Below are 13,526 nucleotides of genomic sequence, written 5' to 3' on the forward strand. Positions count from 1 at the left end.
AAACAGTTTCACATTTTGGGAAGTATGCTTATTAGCTTTGTGACAAAGAGTTAGCTGATACTGTTCTCTTATTTGTGTATCTAACAACAACTAGCACGTGATTAGCTCAGCTTAGCACAAAGACTAGAAATGGGGAGACAGCTAGCCTGGCTCTGTCTGCAAATAACAAAATCTGCATAACAGCACTTATAAAGCTTGCAGACCGTTTCCTCCAGATAACCAACAACTAACAACAACCGATCAGCAACTCAGGAAGTCACTGGTCCCAGAAAATTAACAGTCTGGACCATAATGGTTTGTAAAATAACCAGCTGTTTTTATTTCATTTAATATTTCAACAATTTTACAGTTTGTACAGATTAAACTTTAGACATAGTCAGACTAGCAGTTTCCCCCCTATTTTCAGTCTCAGCTATCCACCTGTTTTCCGGTGTACCAACCTTCTCATTTAACTCTCGACAGAAAGAACTGGTCCTTTAATGTGAACATCTCTCTATTGAGCTTTTGTTAGTTAATATTCAGCGTTGAATATTAAAGTGTTTGTAATACTACAACATTTATTGAAGTATCCAGAGTTGTAATAGAGCCCCCCCCCCATAAACTTGGAACATCCCTAGTAACAATAGATTAAGCAAAGGTCCTTGTAAATGTAGTAAATCAAATATGACAGTACGCCCTTAAAGACAGAGAAAAAGAGAGATGAGTGATGCATTTCTAAAAGTGTGTGTTCCCACAACCTTCAAAGTTGAAAGAGTCTCACATCACATACAGAGTTGATTTTTGTAACTGGAACATTCTCTTTGGCTTTTTTTCCTCTGGCTGTTTTGATTGATGCTTTTTTATTTTTTTTCCTTTTCTTGTTTCCAGTCCATGATACAGTGCAGGAAAGCTGGACTTGCCCACACACTGGCCACACGGACCTCCTTGAAAGACGAAGAGCTTGTGAGTGGCCAAATACACATGCTACACACACACACTCACTGTGAGGCTATGGTTTTTCGTGTACAGGGAAACTTGCTGTCACTTCAATGGTAGCTAATGGGAATCTACACAAATTTTAACTTGTATTTATTTATTTTAACAAAGCACTCACATATACTTTTTCACACTTTTCTCACCAACTGTACTGCTGCTGTCACGTTGCCGTGGCTGTATTGTTAATCTGCTTGTCCAAAATCCAATATAGTGTAGACTTTGAATTTTGCTGAGTCAACTTAATGCAGTGTGAGGTTTTAATGGAGGCAGGAGAGCAGCGGGTTTAGTGTTGTTTGTAGTGTGCCTTTCCTAGTTTGCCTTGATATGTGATTACATTACATTAAGTGAAACGTTAATTATTCATGTTGATAATATAAGTCAGGAAATGTAGCCTAAAATGATACATGCATGTTCACATCGGACACATTTTTTTCCCAGAGGCCAGCATGCAGCTTGGCCTGGTCACAGTATTTATTACAAGACGTGTTTAATTGGTGTATGATACACAAGTGTATATTTATGGCCGGTCAGGCCTGATCAGATTTACATATGGGTGTTAGTAGAATAGCATAGTAGAATAGAATTAATAGAATGCTGTAAACTATTAAGATGTAAGTACTCAGTGTTGTATGTTCCCTCATTAGACTGTACTGACAGATGGAAGTAGCATAAACACCGAGCAGATATCTGATATTCTCAAGTTGACAACCAGTGAAAAACGTGAAAGGCTTATGTAAATGTGATGCCAAAATGAATGTTTACCAAATCAAGCTGGACTTCCAGTCAAGGTGTCCTCCCATCCTGTGGAGATGTGTTGACCTCCTCCCACACTCCTCCTACGCTGGACAACAGCAGAATTTAGTTCATCAGTAAAGAAGCCAAGAATTATAAAAACACAAATTAGCACTCTCATACGCAACCACACTGTATAATTTTAGGGCTAGCTACCTTTCCTGCCAACACCTTTCCTGCATTAATGCTTTGGAGAATTACTTTTTGAACTTCCCACCAAATCAGCATGTCCAGGAAGAAATCTATTATAGCCTACAGAGACCTGCTCTCCGTCTGTGTATATAGGTAGTAATTCATTCCCATTCCATTGATGTTTTTTCATTCTAGTTTTTACAATTTATTCCACTGATCTCTTGTCACCTCAACTGCTGTCTTTGCCAACTGTCATTCACTTAGTTGTCTTTCATCTTGCCTTTTTCGCACTTCACCCCACGCTTCTCGTTTCCCTGTATAACTTCTTGAAAAAAATTCTGTCTCACCTCCGTTCCACCCATCTAACTTTCTGTCTTGCTCCAACAGAAAAACCATGTCTACAAGAAGACTTTGCAGGCTCTGATCTACCCCATCTCCTGCACCACACCACACAATTTTGAGGTGTGGACAGCCACCACGCCCACCTACTGCTATGAGTGTGAGGGTCTGCTGTGGGGTATCGCCCGGCAGGGTATGCGCTGTGCAGAGTGTGGTGTCAAAGTGCATGAAAAATGCCAGGAGCTGCTGAATGCTGACTGCCTGCAGAGTGAGTAAAGTTATCACGATACCTAAAAATAAAAACCCCAAATGCATGTTCCATAACCCAAGAAATATTAATTTTACAATTTATTATTGCTTCCCATGGGGGGGCTGACTGAAAAGGGTCCTAAAAATGGCAGTGCATTTATATGGATTGTAAGACTCACTTCCCTAATCAGATGCTAGATTTGAATGCAATACTGTTTTTCAGCTGCCTTTCAACTGTCTGCTGTGAGAGCTTCCAACAGTTGAGCTTTGACAAAGAAAAAGTGACTGAGCAAAAATATTGCTGTAGAATACATTTGGAAAAGCAGACATCGCTCTATGATGTAGTGTTGTTTATCCTCAGAAATGCTATGCAGTGAGTGTGGGAAGGGATGAGGGGTTATGCCAGAAAACCTGACAGGTTCTAAAAGGAAAAAACATGTGGTCCATCATTTAGTATAATTTAAATATGCCATTCTGAGTTCTGTGTTTTCACTATTATGCTTTAGAATTCATTTTTCACCTTTCTCTTCTGTTTCCTTTCACCTTGTCATCTTCAGGAGCTGCTGAGAAAAGTTCCAAGACTGGGGCAGAGGACCGGACCCAGCACATCATCATGGCTATGAAAGACAGGATGAAGATCCGTGAGAGGAACAAGCCGGAGATTTTTGAGGAGATCCGGAAACTCTTTAACATCAACAAGATGGCCCATGTCCAACACATGAAGAGCATCAAGCAGAGCGTCTTGGATGGCACTTCCAAGTGGTCAGCAAAGATCACCATCAACAGTACGTTCAGTGAATTTTTAATTTTGGGAAGGTAAAAAGTGAATACCTACCTTAACACTCGAAAGGAAACGTTCACTTTTTTAGATATTGTCTTATTAAATTAGTTTTCAACTGGAATAAATATCTTTTAGATGTCAGAGGAAGAGACACATAAAAAAGTACAAGAACCTACAAAAACTAATGTAAAAGTCAGTCAACCCAGAAGCCTTAAAAGAAAAGTAAAACCCTGACATTTTCATTTAAATAAATGCCCTAACATACAAAGGCCAACTTTACAGTAATCTATATATCATCAAAAGGAAAGGGAAAGGCAAAAAATTCAAAAGCGTGATGATGTGAACATTGACTGGAGAACACAATGTACAGTGAGAGACAGAAGAAGCCTATTAAGCCTGTCTTTTCTGTCTCTTGTCCTATCTCTCTCTGTTCTAGTCTGTCTGTTATTACTAATGCACCTGCTCAATATCAGCCATGTCCAAAAAGTTTGTAGGAACAGGACACTGTGTGTATGTGTGTCCACACTTGTACAGTGTGCATAACACTCATATCTCTGTGTGAAGTCGGCCTGCAGAGCAAACTCAAGTTTACATTCTCACCTACAGTCACTTTTCTGAACTGGCTGACTCATTTGTTATTTTGTATAAAGTAGTACGTTAAATAATTGACACTAAGCAAGTTCTGTTCTTAAATTCTTAATGATGTTTAATCGGAAGGCAGAATTTGACACATCACCGTAGCTTGCTTCAGAACACATTAATGGGCACATTTTAACAATGGGTGAGGGGGTAGAAAAAGACAACTGTTTTGTTGAATATTCAATTAATTACCAGGAGAGTGTAGGAAAAGCTGAATGATAAACCTTATCAACAGTTTAAGCCACTGTGCTGAAGAAAGCTGAAGAAGCTGGTAAAACCTGCGGTTGTGTGTATGCAAAGCAGAGTGTCAGTGAACCAGAGCAACTCCTCCCTCAAAAAAAAGAAATTATCCAGCATTCATGAAAGTTTCTTCTTTATCTGACAGTTTTGTTCTCAACCATGGAGACACTGTTCAGATAACCTGACTGTTTATCTGCAAGCTTCATTAACTTGAACAGACATGACTCCCCACCTCCTCCACTTCTCCTCCCTTTGCCCAACATCAGGACTGTCACTGGTAGCAAAGCAACAAGATGCATCACACCAGATAGTGGCAGCAGTGTTGCCATGGCAGCCATCACACCTTGTCTTTTTGATCACCAGTGATGAGCTACATTAAAGAGGAGATGCAGGAACAGGCGTTCAGTTAGCGCTTTGTTGAAATCGTTCATGGTCAGGTGCTAATTGTCATCAGTTAAGCTGGTTTTACGCACACAGCCTATCCCAGTAATGTGTAGGAACTTTTCCTCCATGATGTCATGCATGAATGGAAGAAAAAATGGATATTTAGGGAATCTTTACCACCCGTTGACCAGCTCAAGACCCAGAACATTTCTGGGAAAATGCCAGTAAGTCCATGTAGTAAATAAAAGCAGTGATGTTCCAGGGACAAGCCCAATCACTGTCATCATCATCATCATCTTCTGCTGCTGCTGCTGCTGCTGCTGCTGCTGCGTCTGCGTCTTCGTCTTCTTCTTCTTCTTCTTCTTCTTCTTCTTCTTCTTCTTCTTCTTCTTCTTCTTCTTCTTCTTCTTCTTCTTTTATGATGACGGTTGGCATCCACAAATGTTGCATTACTACCATCTGCTGGGCTGTTCTTTGCCTCATCTATTCCAGCATTGCTGTGGCATGTGTGAAATGGCACAAGACGTAAATGTTCTTGAATGTAACTGCATGTTTGAATGGTGAAAATAACTAGCACATAGGCTATGGTCCAGTTATCGTGAAATAGGCCAATGTGTGAAAGAGGCTTTACTCAAATTGTCAGTCTAAATTCAGACATGCTATTGCGGCTAAAGGCATATTCATAATAATGTGCTCTACAAACATTCTTTGAAACATATCTTTAAATCATACAAGTTGTTTGAAGTTCTCTCATTTTGACTTTTCAATACAGTTCTTTTTTAATTTTGCATAAATTAATTATGCCCCTCATCTGTAATACATTCAGACACACTTCTTGCTCAAACTCGGTTTTGTATATTAGCCAAGTTGATGGTGGACTGACAGGAGATGCTCTGCAGACAGCTCTTTGAAGAATCTATTGATTTCATTAGGGAATATCTCAGCTAATTAATATTCATTTTAGCACAGATCAAATGGATCAGTCATTGACACTGAATTCACTGCTAGCTAATGATATGACAGGGACTGAAGTGGAAAGCTGAAAATGTTGCTGTCGTTTCAAAATGACAAAATGTAATGTAATTTCAGAATGGCTTTCACCTGTATGTTAATTGTAAAACGTCGAATACATACGTATACATGTAAGAATAAGCATAGTACTGATCCCATGCCAGACCTTTGGCCATAACAGACCAATCTCAGTGAATTATTGTTTCTTCATTGGTATCTTCATAAAACGAATGAATGAATGTTCCAGTTTCAGTGGGCTGCTGACTCAGAGCAGTCCCTGAGCAGTCCCTCCAGTTATATTACATAAAATGGTCCCAACTAGTTCCACACAGTGTGGAAAGAGATTTTTAATGGAGGGAGAAAAAAGCACTGGTGTTGAACTGGGAAATGACATCAACATTGAAAATGATGATCAATGCATCTCTAATTCAAAGAAATAGTTCACACTTTTGGGAAATCTGCTTATATGTGTTTGAGTGACATTAGATAGGAAGACTGATACCACTATTTCTCTGCACCCCAGGAAGTTACTGTCCCTGATCAAGAAATGGCCCTGTGCATAGCCCCTCAGTGATCATTTAAAAAAATGTTTTTCCGTGTTTTAATGGATTAAACTATGTATGCCCAAACTTTTACGCTTGAAAGGCCAAATCGAAATGTAATGTTGGGACACACCAAAACAAACCCAATTATATTGTTATATTGTGTTGTATTGCGACATTCTGCCCACCAGACTCAGCTTACAAAAAAATAAATAAATAAAATATTTATTATCAGGGACCCTACTACCTATTTAAAAGATATTTCATTTTTAATTTTTACTAACGTCTGGCAGGCAAAACTGATTAAACAGATTTATATTAAATAAACAAGATAGGCAAGCTGTTTCCAGTCTTTGTGGTAAACTAACCAATGCATGCAATAGCTTTAAATTTAATGGACAGATATGAGAGTGATATCAGTCAACCATGTTTACCAAAAATGTCAATCTACATGGCATTGTTTTCTGCGCAAATCCACTCGTCAAACTTCTTTGAGTTAAACAATCTTCTTGACCTTTCATTTACTCAAAATGTCTCAGACTTTGTTCATAATCATTTAATCTCCATCTATCAAAACAAGTTTGTGTAACTTGGATACAAGTGAAGCCAGACAGACGGTATTCATGGCATTCATTGTGTTGACATTGTTTGAGCCAAAGTCTGCGTGTATTTTTTAATTTGTTCCTTTGACACCTTGGAAAAGTGACAGAAACAACACTACACGACAACACGACATCATGAAAAATATCTGTTTAAAATACAAAAAATATACATGTTGGAATTGGCAATCCAAAGATACTGGTTACACTCAAACCAAGCCGCAGATATCTCAGGAATGCCTTGAGGCAATTTCTTCAAATTTGGCACAAATATCCACTTTTACTGAAAGATGAATTCATTAGATTTTGGTGGTCAAAGGTTACTATGATCTCAAAAAACATGTTTTTATTTAACACCATAACTCAGATTGTGACCATACTTCACATTTTGATACTGAATTGGTGGCATTAGTCTTTAGTGTCCACCTTGAAACTGTTGGCTTGAAGATATCTGTGAAGCATCCACATTTTGAAATTTGTAGCTTCTTTGCAGTAACATCCATACATGAAGCATTTTAGCCCACTACAAGCTCATTGGTTTTTATGAAACTGAACTTTAGGTGATTGTTGTTGCACCATGTGGCGAAGGTCTTTATCAGTCACTATTACATGAGTCTGGACGGACATGGATGTAAACTGCACCTTGACAAGTACTCTGAGGCAAACATTCACAGTAATTCTACTTTTCCTGCAAAGCCAGGCCATGTTTCTGCTTTTCAGGGTTTTTTTTAAAACCTCTTCGACTTGTTGGACAGAACATCACGTGACAGCAGTTATTTGAGTAATTTGGTGAGAAATGCTGTTATCCAACATCTGCCTGGGAGTCGTGAATATTGTGTTACGAGGCTTTGCATAACTGTGTGGGTGATATCTTGTGCTTTGGTGTATGTGTGAATGAGACAGAAAGAAAGATGAGTAGGTGTTTGTTGTTCTTATGCAATTTCCATCGTCATTCCTTCTGTTTTTGTGTTTGTGTGTGTGTTGTCAGTCGTCAGTGCTCAGGGTCTCCAGGCCAAGGACAGAACAGGCTCCAGTGACCCATATGTCACTATTCAAGTTGGGAAGACCAAGAAGAGAACAAAGACCATCTATGGCAACCTGAACCCGGTCTGGGAGGAAAAGTTTAGCTTGTAAGTTGATTGTGAAGCTCAGCTGGAGCTTTGAGAGGTCTGGAAAACACTGTTAAAGTAAAAGTAGAAACAAAGCAGTTCAGCAAAAAAAATCTAAACACCCTCGTGCCCCTGTCTCCACAGTGAGTGCCACAATTCATCAGATCGCATTAAGCTGCGAGTTTGGGATGAAGACGATGACATCAAATCACGAGTGAAGCAGCGTCTGAAGAGGGAGTCTGATGACTTCTTGGGGCAGAGCATCATTGAGGTCCGAACTCTGAGTGGAGAGATGGATGTCTGGTACAACCTGGGTATGTAGTCACTCACAGGCCTTTGCAATATGGGAAACATATGTGTGTATATATTTCTGTATTTCTGGTATTTGTGTGTTTTGGAGTGTGGGTTTTGCTCATTAACACGGCACTTGGAGCACTCAGTGTTTCAATTGTTGTCTTAGATTCTAAGTTCAACTTAAGTTCAACTCGATGTATTACTTCAGAGTAATTGTGTGTGTGTGTGTATGTGTCTTCATTTACAGAAAAGAGAACAGACAAGTCAGCAGTGTCGGGTGCCATTCGTCTTCAGATTAGTGTAGAGATCGAGGGAGAGGAGAAGGTGGCACCCTACCACGTACAGTACACGTGCCTTCATGAGGTAACATACGCTCACGCATGCACACACGCCTACACACACACACACACACACACACACCAGCACACTTACATATACACTATACACTATTTCCCTTACACTTTAAGGGAAATAAGGAATAAGCTGAAGGAGGAAGTCTGGGAGTAACTGGAGACATGCTCATGCTGTCCATTTCACAAGAGAAAAGCTCTGTAGAATGATCTGCATTTTTGCTCGCATGACTAATTGTAATCAAAATTGTTCTGTATTAATTATCTGTAGATACAAAAGACTCATCTATTAACTAATTGTTTAAGCACTGAATTTCATAAAGGAAAAAAACAAGAAATTGATAGAATATTTTCTGATGCGGCTGCTAACATGAGCAGACACATCCTTTCAACTGTTAATAACACAAGAAAGAAAATTCACAAAGTGCTTGAATGTGGACAGTTTTCTCAGTTGGCAAGGAAAAGCAATGTGAGCACTCAGCAGAAACATCTTCTTTATTGTATGTGAAGTGTTTCTGTGAATATCTGCTGACAGTCACTTACTTATATGAGCACTGCTGGTGTTGTCTTATTTACTCAACCTTTTTGTCTATAGAACATCTTTCATTTTTCAACTGATGTGGAGGGAGGTGGCATGGTGAAGATTCCAGCGGCTCAGGGAGACGATGCATGGAAAGTTTACTTTGATGAGGTGCAGCAGGAAATTGCAGACGAATTCGCCATGCGTTACGGCATCGAGTCCATATACCAGGCCATGACGTAAGCTCACTGCTAAAATGTGTGCGTGTGTGTGTGTCTGAATATGCAAGTTGCCAAGCACACCCCATTTAATTCATCCAACCGATCACAAGGTCGGCTGACTTTGTGTGTGTGCGGGTAAATCAAATCAGGAAACACTTGAAATTAGTGTGTTTGTGGACAGTAGTTAAAGACCTGTGTGTGTGCGTGTGTGTGTGTGTGTGTGTGTTTGTGTTCAGATGTGATGAGCAGTGGGTGGGGTTGTCATGAACTATAAACAGCATGCAAATTAGTTTATCTCATCTAATAAGAAAAAATGACCTGTCACCTCCAAGATTTCCAGGCTGTTTGATTGGATCATTGCACACAGGTGGAGACTCAATGAATGCACAGCCACACACACATCTGCACACTCTGTTTTCATTATTATTAATAATGTTGTAATGTTGTAATTTGACCTTAAAGGGACTTAAAAGGTATATGTGTTTTATTAGTGTACTAAAGAAGCACAATCACATAAGGTAATCATACTGGGAAGCATGGAATAAATTGAAGTTGTAAGCACAAATGGTCCAGACTTTGATTGTCCATAGTGGAAACGGGGATGTGAGCCAATTCATTACACAGCCAAATGAAAATGGTGATTGAAATGCACAGACGCAGTGTTAACATTATAGAAAAGTCTCACTTCTGTACTGAAAGCTTGCTAAACTTGAGCTACATTTTGGCTCCTTCACTAGAGAAACAATTCATACTCGTCTCTGGTTTTATGGAGAATGTCAGCGTCTAGTAATTCGCACTCTCAAATTAGTAACTTGTCCTCTCGGTTTAAAAATTGGCGGTTTTATGATTGTGTGCGCAAGTTACAATGAAACAACATGTTGCTCCAGCTTGTATAAAGAAGATAACACAACATTTTTATGGCCTCACAACTGTCAGTGCTTATTTTGCACTAGACAGAGTGGTTTGTGTGCACCCATGTGATGTCATTATTGCTGAAACAGTGGCCAGTATCACAGTATCACAGCTGAATAAGAAATGTCAGAGAGATGAGGACAAATGTCATGAAAACGTTACAGTGAACGTATACCATACCATTAATAATGCACTTTCTTAAGGCCCCCCTTACTCCAATATATATCTACCTATTGTTACATTGCTTGAGTTTCATTAAACAGAATGATGCATGTACAGAGTTTTACACAAGAAGACACCCTTCATTTGCTGAAAGTGAAGGCTTCTCTATCATATCATAACTACTGTTCTTTGGGAGACAATCATGGATTTTTTCAGTGATGGAGAGGGAGTAGACATAATTTTAAGAATATCTGATTGGATAATTGCAACTCTTTTGTGGACACAAATTATTACTGAAAGTGGAGTATGTTTAAGTTGAGGTACTTAACAAAATGCAAATTTCAAAAAAAAAAAAAAAAGTCAAAATCAGAGTCTTCAAACAAAGACTTTGAGCCATGCTTCAATGATGCTGGATCCTTTATTCCTATGATGCAATTTAATAGTATCCTCCATTATAATCCACTTCAATTGATCCTAAGTTAATGAAGAAGTTTATATGAAAGCTGTTTTCTTTCCATATCTTGATTTATCTTAAATTGTAAAATGTAAATAAGCTGTTCCATGTCACAGATATGTCTGATAAATTAGTAATATTAAAATATCAGTGATCAACTGCTTTTCCTTCATCTCCACTTAATTCCTTTTGATTAAATCCTCCCCCAACTCTCTGTCTGTCTTCGCTCTCTCTTTCTCTCATTCTCAATAATGCCCTCCCTCCATTCATCCAATCCTGCATCCTCCTTCTCTGTAATATATATGTTCCTCCTCCCTCCTCCTGATGTCCTTCTGGCCTCTTTATGTCTTTGTCAACCCCTCTTTTCTTCTGTCTCCACCTGTCCCATCCTCCTCTTCATCTCCATGTCCATCCCATTTCTTTAAACCTTTTTTTGCTTTGAAAACTTCAATCTCCCTCTTTCCTAACCTGCTAACCTCCCTTAATCCCTACGTCCCTTTTCTCTGTCTCCCCCTCTTTTCCTTTTCCCCACAGCCATTTCTCTTGCCTGTCCTCTAAGTACATGCTGTCAGGGGTGCCGGCAGTGATGAGCACCCTGCTGGCCAACATCAATGCTTTCTACGCCCACCCCACTGCCTCCACCAACGTCTCAGCTCCTGCCAGATTTGCAGCCTCCAACTTCGGGGTAAGTGATCACCAGTCACAGTAAAATAAACACAGATCAACATGAAGTTACATGTAAACTTAACCATCTCAAATTAATTACTTGGAAACAACAAATATCAGCAGTCTTTTCTTTTGTGGTGGCTAATTTAACATGAATAGAAACAGTATAATTCACATACCAAATGTATTGTTTACGTTTGAAATAGTTTTGGGACCAAAAGAGGACTAACTTAATGATTAAAAGCTATACAAATTTCATCAGTGTGTCCACAATATTGCATGACAATACCCTTCAATTTCAAAATTGTTTTCAAGTCCAGAAAAGCACAATTGACTCGAGTTCATTATTGAACCCCAGTGATGCAGTTGACCTGTTTGAGAATCCATTTATAGGCACACAGTGGTTAGACTCAATAGGTTTAAACTGTGATTTGTCTGTCCATAGCGTGTCCAGCAGATATTCTGTGGTCCAGTTCCAACAGTCACAAACCCCTGGACTAATCTGCTATTGTTATTTTGAAGTTTAAAGAATTGTTGGTAATTCTTTTTATTGGCAACATTGCTCACTTGACACTCTAACAGGCACCGGTTCCTGTTTAAATCTGCACACATGTTGATGCTTATATTCATATTTAACTATTTATTGTCTCTTTCTACCCTTTCATTTGTCAGTCTGGTTGAACTGTGATAAAGCATTTTGGTCTCTATGTATTTTATTTGTAAAATCCATCATACAAAATCTATTAATATAGAGCAAATTCTAAAAGATATAGATATATATTCAAAGATGTGAAGATGTTCTCAGCTAACTCCACTGAATCAAGATTTTGTGGCAGATGAATCCAAACTTTTGAACAGTACCGAACATTTAGATATTGACTTGCTAAAAGTAGCAACGACGGCAAGAAAGTAGCATTTCTCTAAAGGGTTATGGGTTGACTCTGTCTCTTTCTGTTTATTCTCTACATGCTTCACCAACAACAGCTCATTTCTCAGACTGATTTGATTGTGGTGAAACCTGACAAATGATACATTCACATCAGCAAACAATTAGTGTTAAAAAAATACCCTGACATGGATATTGGTTGCACCACAGTTGGGTCAAAAACAATGGCAGTGACACATGACTGCTCGTCTTCTCAGAGAACTGTAAATACACAACATTAAGATATTCAAGGAATGTTGAGTTTTAGCTGATGGTCAAAGCAGAATAAGAAAAATTACCTCTTTATATGATGAATTTTACTTTGAAGATGCTTTTACCTAAAAATTCTCCACAAAATGCTCCTTTCTTCTTGATATGATTATTTAGGATCATACAGACAGCTTTTAGTCACTGTGATGACACTGAATTAAGAGACTACTTATCTCTACAAGCCCCTATGAAAAGCTTCCAGAGCTGTACTCAAGTTGAAAACCAGACAATCAAATTTCTGGCTGAAAACACAGACACACCCTCCAAAAAGAGTAAACACAGAGAGATACAAAAATCAGCATTTATAGAGAGAAGTATGACTAAGATGAAAGATTTTGCAGGTAAGAACTACTTGAAATAGCCTTAAAACTACAGTTTGACCTACAGCAGGCATCCTCCCACAGAAGGTCACTCAGGTTGTCTGTAATACTTTGTAAGAAATTACCGGTACAGAGCTGGTAGGTGGTGTTCCTTTATGTTGCTCATAATCTTCCTCATTAAAAGGTAATGTCTTATCACTGTGGGATCTTTGGAATGGCTTTTGAACCTTGCAGTGGCCCAAATTTGCTGGCAGGAGCCACAGACGGGGGACAATGACAGCTAGAGGCAGAGCCTAATGACTTCTGGGATCTTTGCCAATAGTGCGGACTTGAGTTCTGCTACTAGTTGCACTCACACTCTGGTGATATACAAGGGAGTGAGTTTTTGCTTTAATGTGTCAGGGAATGGAGACAGACTTTTTCTCACCATGAGCTACAACTGTGTGGGTCTGCATCTTGGCTTGGCAGCTTGGTAATAAGCCCAGCTGAATAGGTGGATAAGTTTATTTGTCTCATTAAATTTCACTGAATTGAGGAATTTTGTGAGTATTTGAATAATTCATTCGTTTTAATTAAGCTGTCCTCTCTTTTGCTGTTTGCTCATAGAGAACATCAGTGACACTCTAATGATTCGACAGTA

At 38.9% G+C, this 13,526-nt stretch overlaps 1 protein-coding gene across 2 annotated transcripts in view; it reads left to right on the forward strand.

Moving 5' to 3' along the window:
* The window catches only part of LOC124057549 (protein unc-13 homolog B-like), a 156,803-nt gene that overhangs the window by 99,869 nt on the left and 43,408 nt on the right, over positions 1-13,526 (forward strand). For both annotated transcript variants that reach the window (XR_006843128.1, XM_046385932.1), the window contains exons 14-21: positions 868-942; positions 2,287-2,506; positions 3,045-3,272; positions 7,672-7,813; positions 7,937-8,106; positions 8,334-8,449; positions 9,032-9,195; positions 11,240-11,390. Coding sequence is in view for 1 of the 2 variants with exons in the window: in XM_046385932.1 (XP_046241888.1) it covers positions 868-942; positions 2,287-2,506; positions 3,045-3,272; positions 7,672-7,813; positions 7,937-8,106; positions 8,334-8,449; positions 9,032-9,195; positions 11,240-11,390 (1,266 nt within the window). In the remaining variant the exon portion in view is untranslated. The remainder of the gene's footprint in view (positions 1-867; positions 943-2,286; positions 2,507-3,044; positions 3,273-7,671; positions 7,814-7,936; positions 8,107-8,333; positions 8,450-9,031; positions 9,196-11,239; positions 11,391-13,526) is intronic.

This window comes from Scatophagus argus, chromosome 4 (assembly GCF_020382885.2).
Source record: "Scatophagus argus isolate fScaArg1 chromosome 4, fScaArg1.pri, whole genome shotgun sequence".
Lineage (NCBI taxonomy): Eukaryota > Metazoa > Chordata > Actinopteri > Scatophagidae > Scatophagus > Scatophagus argus.